Here is a 14,628-nt window from a genome sequence, read left to right as displayed (position 1 = left end):
ACAGAATACCAGTAAATTTCAATTTGATGTTTTAATTCCATTTACAACTAAAAAGTATTATAAAGAAGAATGCTTAAATTACTTACAGCTAAACACCAGTGCATTCCCATGTGAACGGGAATAAGCAGCATGTCATATCCAAAAATGTCAACTTTTCTCGTCCATCTTTTTAATGCACTGTGACCACTGTTTAACAATTTGGTATAGAAGAATGTGTTAAAGGCATATACAGTTGGAAAATTATCCAATTTGCTTCTTTCCATAAGCAAATTCATGTAGAAATTAATTATCTACAAAATGTAAAAATAAAAATAAGAAAATGATTTCAAATAAGAATATACAAATTACTATAGATATGACAACGCACTTCATCATTAAGCCAATTAAGTCCCGCAAGTGTCTCCATATCTCTGCGTGCAACTGACAGACGAAAACCTTCAGCTAAGACTTCATCAGGAGGATTTGGCCTTAAGGCATCATCAACTTCCACATCCATTTCAGATGTTAACTCTGATATAATAATATATGATTGAGAACAAAACTAACTTTTCAAAAAGTAATTATTAGTTTATGTTTTTACCTGGAAAACCATCTAACTGATCTTCATCTTCAAGAGGTTTTTCTTCTAAAACTGCTGGTCCTTTTCTCTTAAAAATTTCTTTCATCTAATATAAATAATCATTTCAAAATTTTTTCCTTAATAAACAAAAAGAAAGCTAAAATTTAACAAACCTTTTCCTCTGCAATTGCATATTTTGCTTCCCTCTAATTGCATAAGAAAAAGAAACTTGTTATAAACAAAGCATAAGCAAATGAAATTTGAAATTTCTTAAGAACAATGAAAAAATTACCTTCTCTCGAATTGATCGCGTTAATTCTTCTTGATATCTTATCTTCTTCTTCTCTTCTTCATCTCGCCTTTCTATTGACTGTCTACTACAAAAATATTCTTCTAAGCACATAATCGACTACATGATCATGAAATTATAAAAATAAACTTTCAACTTACAGTTCTTTCAGCCAATTTCCATTAAAAAAATGGTTCTCTTTTTGCCTTGCTGGGATTTGGCTGTAACAAGATTTAATATCTTATCATTTTATAATTTCTGTATTTTTATATTAAATATAAACATAAATACTTTGTAAAAATTAAGTATATCTATTTGTATATCTTACACTTTAGAGAGTGGTGGTTTCCTAACCTCTACCTTTGTTATGATCACACTATCGTCGTCATCATCTAAAATAAAATAAATTCAATAAAATATAATTTGTATTATTTCTATTAGAAATAATAATATATACTATTACTTAAATTAGGTCCTGTTTTGCTCGTTATGCAAAGTGCTCGTTAAGAGAGGTTCCACTGTACGTTAAAATATGAAAATAATCTCACAATGTGTATTTATATTTTCGAAAATACAAGGGAAGTGGCAATTCCACAGCTTCCATGAACGTGGTTTATTTTAGGTTATAGTTTCTTTCAAAATGAAAAATTAAGGACACCGTTAGAAAGCAGAAAACTATGATGTATGCCAAATATATAAGCACCCACTTAAGACCAAACTTCTTTGTCTAAACATTGTCTCTACAGAAGTTATTAATATTTAGGATACTAGTTTAAAATCTTGTACTTTCTGGCACGGGGTTTCACTGAATCTTTAATTTTACAGTGTGCCAGAAAGATACAAGATTTTAAACGAGTGTCCTACAACGTTTTATTTAATATTAACAATAGAAATCAACTTTATTATCACTCAACAATTATTATTTTCAGTTTATCTACAGTACTCAAGAACGAGTGATGTCATCATTTAAGCTAAAGAAGAATAGTAGAAAGACCGTTGGGAAGGAAAAGTTTGCTTAGCAACTTACTTCAGAAAGTATTGGATTCTATACAATTTTCTGTTGCTAAAACATGAGTTTCTACTGTATTAAATAAAATGTATTTCTTTCTTTTGTCCACTGCGCTTAAATAAATACAAATGTTAAAAATAATGCCATACAAAAATCACTCTTAACCCCGAGCTATAGGTGTACTTATGCCTTAGTGCCATGTGATTGTATTGAAGTGCTGTGGAGATCAGTATTTCACAAGAATACAAGCAAGAAGAACTCACTTGCAAATTCCTACAGCATGTGCAGAGTAGCAAGCCTTGGGAAGCTCCTCGTTATGTTAGCCAACACACATGTACTGTACATGTGTAGATGATAGTGCCTTATCATGTTGCGCATAGTCACATGATAAGGCATATGGAGGCATGCTGGTCTTGTAATAGAGACCAGCACACCTCCATATGCCTTACGAGTACATTTCCATGTGGGAAGTGAAAAAAGCAAGTTTGCCTCAGAAAAAGCTAAAAGAGAGGAGCTATGAAAAAAAAGCATGTCACTTTAAGCCCTGTGTTAAGGAAGATAGAACACCCAGTGATGCTACCACCCTTTGTGCTCCTCTTAGAACTGTCAGTATCAGATCTTTATTTGGTAGGACCAACCCTGATTGTAGAAGGAAGTCTTTAGCTCTATTCAGGAAATCATTATTCTTGAATATCACAAACTTCCATTCTGTACCCACCTCAGATCCATATTACTCATAAATGTCTGATACACCATCTGTTTTTAGGTAACATCACAAACACATGGGGGTCATTGGGCAACAATTTTTGTGAATACTGAAAGCTCCAATCTAGACTATAGTTCAGCCTGTTGAGTATGTGTTATGGCAGCCCTGGTGGGAGATATTAGTTGTCTGTAGTCTCTCCTTGGAGCTGGGATGAATTTTGGTCTAAGCTGCAATATGATGAACTGCAATGTTTGCATAGTTGTTGTAAAGGTCGCTTTTAGCGTCCTAAGTCGAAAAGCCACGCGACAGAGATAATTGGACCCACCTGGCGTTGGGGCCATAAACGGCCGGAAAGATCAAAAGAGTAGCGGTTTCGTTTAGGGGTCAATGTGTGTGCTACGTGCCAGCCAGCTTGGGAAAAAAATGTAAACAAGGGACGGACGCAAATGTGAGCTACGTCGGCGGGAAATAGGGTGGACATCTTTGGAAGCTCGCAAAAAAAAAGGAAAGAACTGATTGGTCGCGGGTGGTCGCAGCAGGATCCCTTAAATTGGAAGGGTGGCGAAAAAACGAGGAGAAGGGCAAGAGACTGATAATACGGTAGTCTCAGGCACTTGGACAGCCCGCTGAGCGTAGAGAGAGTGTTCTCCTCTGACAACGATCTCAGGGACGGGTGAGTGCGGAGACTGGACAGGCCGTATAGTTGAGCCAACTCCAAAAAGGCGACCTGAATTCCCCGAAGTTTAACAGTCCCCAATAGATAAGCCGACGTGAGATACATCTTTGTAGCATAGTGTATGTATTGGTGTCGAACATTGTACTTCTTGTAAATATTTGTTGTGTAAATAAACTGTATATATTTACTTGTTGAGTGTGGAGGTGTAGCTTTCCTCGAACCATCTTACGGACATTTTCGAGTCACGAAACCCAACTCGAGACGATTCATCGTAAAGATTGTGACGGATTAATAAGGATCTTCACTGTTGTAGTACAGAATATATCAGGAAGATTGTAGCAAGCATCTGAATTTTTTGTTTAGCTTTCTGTGTGTGGAAGTGCTCTATGAGCACTAAAGCAATCTTTTCCAGTTGAGTATATAGGATCATTGGCTCGCATACTTTTGTAAAGCACAAATGGGCAACATACAATTTTTGCTCAACATCAGCAATTGATCTTTTGTCTCTAATAAGTTGGGCTGGGAGTTTCCACTCCACCCATGCAAGTATAGATCACACACAGAAAGAAGTAAATTATATTTGAGTGAAACACATTTACAAATAATTCTATATTTTCAACATCACAGCAGAAACCAGAGTTGTGCCTGTTTTAGCTATTGTTCATTCAATTTCAGCAATGTAGTTTTTCCTTGCAGTATTCATGATACATCGTACCTTTACATTATATCATTACTTGTCATGAAGTATAGTTAATTTTGTTATGTATGACTGTTTTTTTATTTTTCTATTAATGTTTTTATGAAGAATTAACAAAAACTTTAAGTTTTAATCTATATTTAAAATAATTATATATTAATAATAAATATTTTATGCAACTTCTCAAAAGAATCAAATATTATTTATTTATATACAATAATTTATACTATAACAAGCATTTAATTGCATATATAAATAAAAATTTTTAAAACTCATATAAAAATAAATACTAACTCATTAAATGTTTCGATTTAGTTCAATTTTCATGCCTTATTGTTTCATTTTTATTATAATATTACTATTACATAAAAGTAGTTTCATATTTATAATTTTTAATATTGATTTAATCTAATTTTTCTGAATCTGATATAAATTCTAATCATTTATAATTCAAAATAACTTTTTCTAGTTACTGAATTTAAGTCATTGTCAATGATGGTTTCAATTAATAAAATTATTGCATAATTTACTTCCAATCCATTTAGACTGATATCAGAATTACATCAATATTTTATCTCTACAGAAGAAAATAATTATTTATTTTGCTGCTAGAATTTATTCATTTATATTAAAAACTATAAATATGAAATGTATTTGCATAATATTACAGTGAAAACAAGGGATGTTTATGAAAAAACACTTATTCTAAGAAGGATTATTTAAGATTATATATAGCGTTAAATATTAGAAATTATTTTTAATTTATTACTTTTAATAGGTGAAGGTTTCTCCCTGTTTGCTTTCATTAAAGAATATTTGTTCAAAGTACTAGTGTCATTTCCAAATTTCAATATTGGAAAATACTCTTTTGGTGTGGATGTTTTCTTTATACTTGAATGCTGAACATTATGAATTGAATGTAATAATTCTATTAAATCATAGGTTGATTCTTTGCTTAATTTCTCTCTTCTCACAGGTGATGAAAATTTGAATGACATCTGTTTATTTGCTTTCTGTTGTGGTTTGCCATAACTGAAAGGTAATAGTTTTATTCATATTTAATGTGATATTTTATATGTGAAAATATAAAATTAATAAAAATAATAATGTTTTAATAGCCTTCACATAAAGATTTGTTTTTATTCTTGAAAAATCTATTTTCTTAATAAGTAAAATTTCAGATACCTTAAGTCACTTTGAACTTGTGCATCTTTCATATTATTTATCACTTTTGACGAATTAAACAATGATTCCGACGTATGCTGCTGTAATAATAATTTGTATTGTTCTTTTTCATGAAGTCGAATACTCTACATAAATGATTACATATGTTTTTATGAACATTTTGTAATTAATTTAATAATATAAAATATACAAATAAAATAAAAATAACAATCTAAAATTTTATTTTTATTATTATTACAAATTCATTAATTTTGTTAATTCAACCCAGATTAAATAATCAGCCCAATCACTTTTGATACACATTTTTAAAAATGTGGCATTTATTCAATTATATCTACATTTTATGAAATGTACAAAGTGTGTTCATAAAGTTTTGGGAATAGGTTAAGAAAATTCAAAATGTGTTAGAATATAAAAGTTATCAAATATATTTTAAACTAATTACTATAACAAAAAATAAACTGATTTTCCTAAATTTAGAAAAATCAGTTTATTTTAGAGACTGCAAAAGTTTTTTCACTATATCTTGTGTGAGTTTTTCATGCAAATTGCTTCACATAATTATCATAAAATGTTAAAATAAATGTGTTTATTGTTTAATTCTCAGAAATAAATTTATAAAAAACAATCTAGTCTTCATATCAAAGAATGTCATCAGCAAAATGCCAATGTTAAATTTTCAGTCTTGCCCTTTTCTAAGCTCATCTCTCACTATTCATACTCACCTGTTATCTCTTGGTTTATCATAAAAACTTAGCTTCTGACATTTTCCCCAATTTAACACAAAAATTTCTGCATAGTCTCTGTTTTTCTAAATCTTCTATGACTAAAATTTTGAAAATGTTTCATTATTTGAATCTTTTTTATGAAAACACAAACTCTTACACATGAAAGTCTGCAATAGATCTATAATTACTATCATATGAACACATGAAATTGATCATATATAAATTACAAAAACAGTATCTTTGTGATATTTTTTTTATTTTCCAAGCTCATTCCCATTTCTTTTTGATCACACTTTGTACTTGAGGTATTCATTATTACAAAAATACTGATATAAATGTACTGTACATTCCATCAGCAAAAATATTCTTAATTCTAATAATATATATTCATATAATTTTAAAAAATTTATAAATATATGTTGTGTAATTAAAAGAAAAAATTATTAATAATATAATTTTACAAATATTTTTTAAAAGAGAGAACATTTGTTTAACCAAAACACTGAAAATACAAGAAAATGAAAAAAATTCAATACCAAAAAGACTAAAAGCTATTAAAATTCATGGTTTATACTGTTTTATAAGTTAATGTGTGTTATGATTATCAACAAAGATATTATCTTGTACGGTAATTTTATCTCAATTAATCAAAATTCTAATTTCTATACATAAAATTTTTTAAATACATAATGTTCACACTACTGAGATAGCTGCATTTTCACTGCATTTTTCCAAATCAAATTTTTATTGAGTATTAGTAAATTTCACAATTTCCAATTATAGCATACTGTAATTCATACTTATATCAAATTATTTCTAGGCTGATCTATATTATTTTCTATTTATCCAAAATTTTCAGATAAAATCCAATTGTAAGAACTATTAGAAATTCAAGTAACTTTATTCAATTGTAATTATGTAAATATTTTGTAAATATAATCTCTAATTGTGAAAATGGAAAGCTGATTATCTATGATTAAAAGGATTATCAAGGAAAAAAAAAAGATTGCTTTCATTTTAAAAATGGTTAAATTTATCTGTGTATTTCCTGTTATTTTGAATATTCAAATTATATCACAGTTAAGCCTACTCTTCCTTCACAGTCACAATGATTTTTTCTTCTTTGAAAGTGAAATTCTATACTGTTATTAATTAATAATTTCAAAAGCAAATGGTTACCTCTTGAGCAGTTAAAAACTTTGTTCTTCCATTTAAACCTGAATATCTAATTCTCTTATATTTAGTAGAAGCATCATTCATTTGAAGTCCATTACTTTTATTATTTTCATTACTTATTTTTGAAAGAAAACACACTTCTGGTTCTTCATTTGAATCATTCACTGTATGTGTCCTCGAATAATTAGGAACTTTACTTTCATGTAGCAAAGACTTCTTATTTTCAGAATCTGAAAGTTGATTTTGTTCACTGCAGCCTGTTAAGTAAAAAAATTTCATTTTGTTCTATATTAATTTGTCTTAAAAAAATGATATTTTTATATATTTTTTACTATGATATGACAGCAGAAAAACTAATAAAATGGGCACTATCAACTATAAGCACCAAAAACAAAAAAAAAAAAAGTCAGTTTTCACATTTTAGAGTTATTTTTTTTTATTACCTATAAAAACAAACTGTGGGTACATACTAACAGTGAAACCATAATCTTCAGAAAATGAAATATGAAAACTGGACCAACTAAAACCGTTATTTTATGTAACCACTTAAAATTTTACATATCTGTTTACTGTCTCAAGTAGAATGTGTTTAACACAATCTATTATTAAAAACTGCAAAACATAGAGTGAAACAACCACATGTGGTTCTATACACAAGAAAACATTTTTTGTTATTAAATATATAAAATATAAACTTAAAATAGACATCATATAATTTAGTAGTATGTCATTTATATAAATACAATGAAACCTCGCTTAACAAGCATAATTCATTCCAGAGTCTTACTCGTAATGTGAAACACTCATTAAGCGAAACAATTTTTCCCATAGAAATTAATGTAAAGTACAATAATGCGTTCCACGCCAAAAGAAAAAATGCTGAAATGCTTTATGTATAACGTTTATTCAAAAAAATTGTACAATATTAAAGAGCATGAATCATCATCATCATCATCATCTTTTCTTCTAGAGCAGAATGAACCATCCTGGAATGAGAAGTCAATTTGCAGAAAAAAAAAAAAAGAAAAAAAACACACAGCTAATATGTATGATAAACACTGCAAACGATATGCCAAATTCTTGGGTTATGTAAAGGCATAATTAAATATTAAAAATTAATTAATTTGACTAGAGGTAGGCAGTTATGTTTCCATCTCGTATTAAATTTAATAATTATAAATTGTTAATTTTTAATTCAGACATTTCTAAAATTTAATTTGGAATCGGTCATTAAATTTAATGACCCAAGAATTTGGCATATCGTTTGGCGTGTTTATTATATAACAGGCTATGGTTGTTGATGTTTATAAGTAATATGTGTGAACACAAGTTTGAAAAAATTTATCATCACAAGCAACACTGAGATGCTAGCAGAATGAGTGCTAAACACAGACTGATGGAGCATGCCGCATCAGGATTTCCCCTCTCCTCATCAATCATTATGTGAAATATAGCTTGTTAAGTGAGGAAAATTTTTACAATTTGTTTTGCTCGTTATGCGAAATACTCATTGTGTGAGGTGCTAGTTAAGCGAGGTTTCACTGTATTAAATAAGAGTAAAAGCTTTTTAATGGAAATAAAATATAACAATTAAGTAATAAACAAAAGGAAGATTAATTTACAAAAGAAATTGTTTTGTATAAATTTAATCTACATGTTTTATTGCAAATACATTTATTATTTATTTATTTATTATTATTATTATTTATTAAGCTCAAAATGCACATTCCTAACTAAAAAAAACCTCAGGTTGAATGTGGCTTCCTAAACAACAGAGCTAATAAATAAACTTTAAAAAACATAAGAAATAGATGTGTATGAAAAAGATAAATCTTAATAAAACAAAAATCAAAAATATATGAAGTGTGCAATGCCAAAAAACAACTTTTCTGGAGAGATTAAAAAACACTTTTTCTAGTGAATGAATTTATTTCAATTTTACAATAAAAAAACTCACCAAGTTACAAATTCTTGGGAATATCAAAATGATGTAAATATAAGCTATAACATTTTAAGCACCAAAAGTCGTGTGACTTGTACTTTGGTGCTTTAAACATTACAGCTTTACATAAATTCAACTTCAAAATACAGCCACTTACAGTACCAATATTGCCACAATATTATTTTTAAAGCAGAAAACATTGCATTTGGAATTCAACTCTTCAATAAAATGAATTCAGAGAAAAAAGGCATTCACAATGTTATGGCAATGCACACTTCATATATTTTAAACTAAAAACTACACAAAATACTTATAAAAATAAATAAATGAATAAAACTATGCATCACACTTACAGTTTATTTAAATTAGCAAAATAAAATATCACTAAAAGAATTTTAAACAACTTTAATGAGTATCAGCTGACAGATTCTTAAAATTGATATGAGAATTTTAACTGAAAAATTAGTGTTGTTTTTAATTCAGAATTATATAAATGTTATGAATATATGGATACAAGAAATACCTTGACCTATTCAAATTTTTAAAAAAATAGAAAAAACTTAAGTGAAACAAATATTAATAATTTAAATTGCATAACTGATTAATGAAAAGTTCTTTGATTGAATAAGAGCAAAATAAAGAATTATAGATCCAAAAGAAATCAAGGTTCTCAGAAAAAGAAATCATCATTCCAACATTTGTATTAAAGGATAATTAAAAATAAAATATAAAAACACACAAATTATATACTTTACAAAGGCTTTAGATAACTTAATGTTATCATCACAAGACAAAATTCAAAGTGCATTATATTGAATTAAAAAGATATTTACATTCACATAATAATTTTCAAACTATTTTATACATTTTAAGTAACATCAAAAAGATATTTTGCATAGAAGACATACTACTAAGCTAGTTAGAACTGTCTTGGGTTTTTTCTTAAAACCAGCTTCAGCCAAAATGCTATGCAAATTCTAACTTGCTATTTACATGGAAAATTTTACAGCAGTGATTCTCAAACTTTTTCAATCCACCACCCCCTTTGTTCCATAAAGTTATACCCAACGCCTCCCGTGTGAGAAAGGATTGGAAATATTCTTAGGAAAACTTTTCTATGAATCTCACACTTTGTGCCCTTACCGTACATTGTTCTCGACATCTGGAAACCATTAAATGCAATGTTTCCTCTTATCCGTTTGACAGAGGAAAGGGAAATTTTACCTTTGATCACCGTTCAGTACCCTGCCTCCAGCGCCCCCCTAGATTTACTCACCGCCCACTTTGAGAAACGCTGCTTTACAGTTTTAAATGCAAATCCATGTAATTATCCATCATTAGACTCCCCACAACATTGTGTTTCATTATACAAAGTTATTAAGTACAGAGGATGCATCAATCAACAGGCTTTATTCAAAACACTTAGAATAAATGTTATTACAAATTTTTATTTTTCTAAATATTTACTGTGTGCACAAAATATTCACACATCTTTGAAGTAAAATTTAATAATCTTTTCTGTTTTTTCCTTGTAAATAAGAGCACATTCTTATAAAAAAAAACACTTGTTTTTCACTACTTTGAAACCTGTTAGCTTTGGTTGTGAGAGCGTCACATATTACAGCATGCTCTTATATCTGACCAAAAGAAAGATGGCTGAGTAAAAATGGCTCAGAAAAAAAGTGAAGAAATTTAAATGTACTGAAACAATAACTGTTCAGTGACATCTCTATAATAAGTATTATTAAAAATAAAACATGAAAATAAAAAAGTTTCTGATATTATAAAACGTTGTTAAAAATAATAAGCTTTCTATATACATTATGGAATATAGTGCCAATTTTGTCCTATCTGAAAGAGTATAAATTCAAAAGGTTTTTATCCATTAATAAAATTTATTTCATTCAATAATGAATGAGAACTTTGTTTTTAAATAAACAATTTGTTTGTTTTCCTTTCACTAAGATATTAAAATCATACATTAGGATTTAATTTACAAATGGTTATAATACAAAATTATTTTTAATACTACAAAAAGAAAATTCATGAAAATGAACAACTTCAAATAATTTTTACATTTCTTCATTTTTTTCCTAATGATTTCTAATAATTAATATTATGCTCATATTTATTTCAATTCTATTGAACAGTTTAATAATTCAGTTGATACTATAAACTAAATTAATGATCACTTCATAATTTTAAAAATATTTTCAATTTTTTAATTGAAAACCCATAGAAAATATATTAAAGATTTATTTGATCAATGAAGAAATTTCTTTATATTATATTATTTTTATATATATATATATATATACATATAAAATTAGCTTATATTTAGACAAATTTTACGATTTACCTTTCCCTGTATCTTTAGAAGTTACAAATGTTCTGTTAAGGAAGTCTTTTGGAATTGTGCCAGTGATTGATGAAGATGGATTTTTATATTTATCTAAATACATTAATGAAATATTTGTTAATTATTGTTCATTAATACTATTTCTATCAATTTGTTGTAATAAAATTAAAGAAAAAGGCAGTTTTGAAATAAAAAAGTTATTATTTTTAGGTATATTTATTTTATATATTATAAAAACTGTTAAATATTCTACAGACAAATGTAAATATTAATGAATAAATAAATAAATAAATAATATTTGTAGCAATATACAATATTACACACTATACTTCAATAACCTTAATAATTAAAACTGTTTATTTTCTAACATTAATAATTTTTTTAAAAAAACTTAAATTTAAATAGATAATATAACTTTTTAATAATTAATTAACTTTCAAAAAATTTTATTTAGGAAAATTTTGAAGAGATGGTTTGGTCATGGGTTGCATGTGGATTTTTCAAGTTTTTTTCCTAATCTTTAATGCCTAAATAGGAGCCAGTTACCATTAAAAGACCTCTCAGAAGGCATCCCCACTAGGCAGATCGCCTGAGTGTTGCATTGCCATAACAAAACAATTCTGTTACAACAAATAGTATAAACTACTTAATCTGTAGGAATATTAGCAAATTTTCTTGAAATATCTACTCTTCTCAATTTTTCAATCCCTACTTTCTCATAAAAAAGTATTCTGTAATGCTTGATGGGGAAATTTCTAGTATTATATATAATATTACTTTATCCATATTCTATACCCATATTTATTCTATATATATATATATATATATATATATATATATATATATGGTGGTGATGGAACATTTTGCTTCTTTATTAAATACACACACACAAAGAAGCAAAATGTTCCATCACCACCAATCAAAACAAAACCGAAACTAACACTTTACAAAGAAGTGCTACAAATAGAAACTCAACTCTAACTGCCAGGATGAAATATAACCAAATCTATCAAGACAGACAAGTACTTTATCCACACTTTCTAAAATATTGTTTTTCAATTGATTTGATTTCAATTTTAATTAATTAATTTAGTTTCGGTGTAAAGGCCAGTTTTAATTATTATTTTGTTATAAAACCATTTTCTTTGTTTATGTTTATAACACGTTTTTCATGGAATCTATTGTGAAATAATTATATGGGTTCGATAGTTTGGAAGTAATTTCAGTATTTTTGTAATTACTTTTGTTAATCATTATCTAACATATGTACTACCACCTGAAACAGGGAAACTTTTTCCTTCTGTGAATAAAGATTGATTGATTAATTGATTATTATTTTATTATTTTTAAATTTAATTATTAGTTTTAGTTTAATTAACTGGCTTTATTTATTAATTAATTACTGGTTTAATTATTAATATTTATTTAATATTAATAAATATTAAATATTAGTATTATAATATATATTATATTAATAAAGTTTAGTCATTTAATTTAACTTAAGCATATTTAAACACAAATTCTTGAATGCCATTTATATTACATGAATGTCAATTAATGCAGTTTTTATTAATTAATTTGATTTAAATTCAACTGTGGCATGTATGAAAAACGAAAACAGTATCTTTCCCACACGTGTATTGAAATGTAATTTAAATATCATCATCAAGAATGATTTCTTATTGTGATGCAAGGTAATCTCAGTGCCACTAACTTCTGAATCAGTAGTCCTGCCCTTCATTGGTCAGGTCGTCGACTTTCTTCAACATAGGAACTATAAGAAGTTGACCATTGGTGACAGCACTGCCGAGTAGCTTGTTCAGAAACAGAGTTATCGTTTAGCAACTAGAGCAAATATGGACAAAATTTTGTTCGTAAATCAAATTGTAAATAGGGGCATTTATAACCTGAGGTTTGACTATATTTAGTTTGATAATAGCCTCTTTGACATTGATGAAAGAAATAAATAATTTAAGTTGTACTGATGATATATAAAGTCACTAAATTCTGCATTTGGTAATATTTGATGGTACTTTTTTTTCCTTTTTTTTTTGTAAATGTTATATAATTTTACCATCTGGAAATAATGTTTGTTTTATGGGTTTTTAAAGGAATTTAGGAATAAAACCCCCAGAAAGTGCAAAGTTCAGACAAGAAGTCAAACACTACTCTATTAACACGTTAACTGCCACCTGTAATATGATATTTTGCATTTTATCAGGCTAACTGCAATATGATATATTCCGTTTTTTCAGGCCACAATGAGAAAATTTGATATTTAATATTTTATTATGATATAAATAGAAGGGTCATTATATAACAGTTGGTAGAGTGAAGATTAAAAAATATATCAATGATGACTGGCCGTCGTATGGCCTGAAACCGCAGACTATAAGACCACAAAATATTTAATATTAATTACTTTATATGTAACAAAAGAGAATAATTAAACTAGTTTTCAATATTTTTTCCTTGTTTTAACTATTCACTGTTAAAAAAAACACTATCAGATGAAGAAGTGGTTCAACCGCCGACCATCAAACCCCTTCATGAGCCTCATGGGGGGGTTCGACAGTCGGCAGTCAGAAACCAACTTCATAGACGGCCACAAGAGGCCACCACTAAAATGTAAAACATCTTATAAAGCCAGGATAATTTAATCTTGAGTGAAACTACATTGGTTATAGCGATGTCAGGTGACGGCTGGCAGTTGGATGGCTCTGTGAGGCCCTAACTAATAAAACGGATGGCAGTTAACGTGTTAAAGTAATTAAGAGAGGACATATGGCATTCTCTATAATATTGCTTTTGTAGTGTTTTGTGGATGTGGATGTATGAGGATTACCAGTTAATCTCCATTGTTTTCTTATGACATTATGTAATCTTTTAAGGTGATACACAATCCACTTATATGAGGATATGCCAATTTTGCAGTATTGTACAAAGTTATTTATTGTGGATATTAATACGTCATACATTTTATCAGCTATAATTTGTGTGGGCAAAGAGGATTCTAAGAAAGACCAATCAAAGAAAGATAATTTGATGTTTTTTTATGATTGAATGATGTTCATAATGGAATTTTTATAAAATTTAACTGATGTAATGATACTTAAGTATAAACATGTCCATACTGAAGTTTTACATAAATCTAAAAAATGTTTCTCTTTTTTCTCTATTATCATTAATCATTTGTTAATTACTTACTTTGAAATGATTCTTTGCAACCATTGAAATGAGATTTATTAAAAGAATGTTTTGATGTTCCAACAGATAATAATGATCGATATTCATTCCTTCCT

The 14,628-nt window shown here is 27.9% G+C and overlaps 1 protein-coding gene across 1 annotated transcript in view; it reads right to left on the bottom strand.

Annotated features, from left to right (window-relative positions):
* The window catches only part of LOC136973599 (sentrin-specific protease 1-like), a 48,013-nt gene that overhangs the window by 16,623 nt on the left and 16,762 nt on the right, over positions 1 to 14,628 (bottom strand). Inside the window, exons 5-16 of the mRNA XM_067268337.1 lie at positions 14,534 to 14,626; positions 11,327 to 11,419; positions 7,029 to 7,282; positions 5,122 to 5,246; positions 4,706 to 4,968; positions 1,177 to 1,240; positions 1,010 to 1,069; positions 852 to 936; positions 733 to 765; positions 581 to 665; positions 368 to 510; positions 87 to 290 (exon numbers count right to left, since the gene is read on the bottom strand). Of these exons, the coding sequence (XP_067124438.1) occupies positions 87 to 290; positions 368 to 510; positions 581 to 665; positions 733 to 765; positions 852 to 936; positions 1,010 to 1,069; positions 1,177 to 1,240; positions 4,706 to 4,968; positions 5,122 to 5,246; positions 7,029 to 7,282; positions 11,327 to 11,419; positions 14,534 to 14,626 (1,502 nt within the window). The remainder of the gene's footprint in view (positions 1 to 86; positions 291 to 367; positions 511 to 580; positions 666 to 732; positions 766 to 851; positions 937 to 1,009; positions 1,070 to 1,176; positions 1,241 to 4,705; positions 4,969 to 5,121; positions 5,247 to 7,028; positions 7,283 to 11,326; positions 11,420 to 14,533; positions 14,627 to 14,628) is intronic.

The sequence above is a fragment of the Centruroides vittatus genome, unplaced genomic scaffold (genome assembly GCF_030686945.1).
Source record: "Centruroides vittatus isolate TY-2023 unplaced genomic scaffold, ASM3068694v2 contig_3236, whole genome shotgun sequence".
Lineage (NCBI taxonomy): Eukaryota > Metazoa > Arthropoda > Arachnida > Scorpiones > Buthidae > Centruroides > Centruroides vittatus.
Note: the sequence above shows the minus strand (reverse complement) of the source record. Positions and strands in the feature narration are given on the sequence as shown.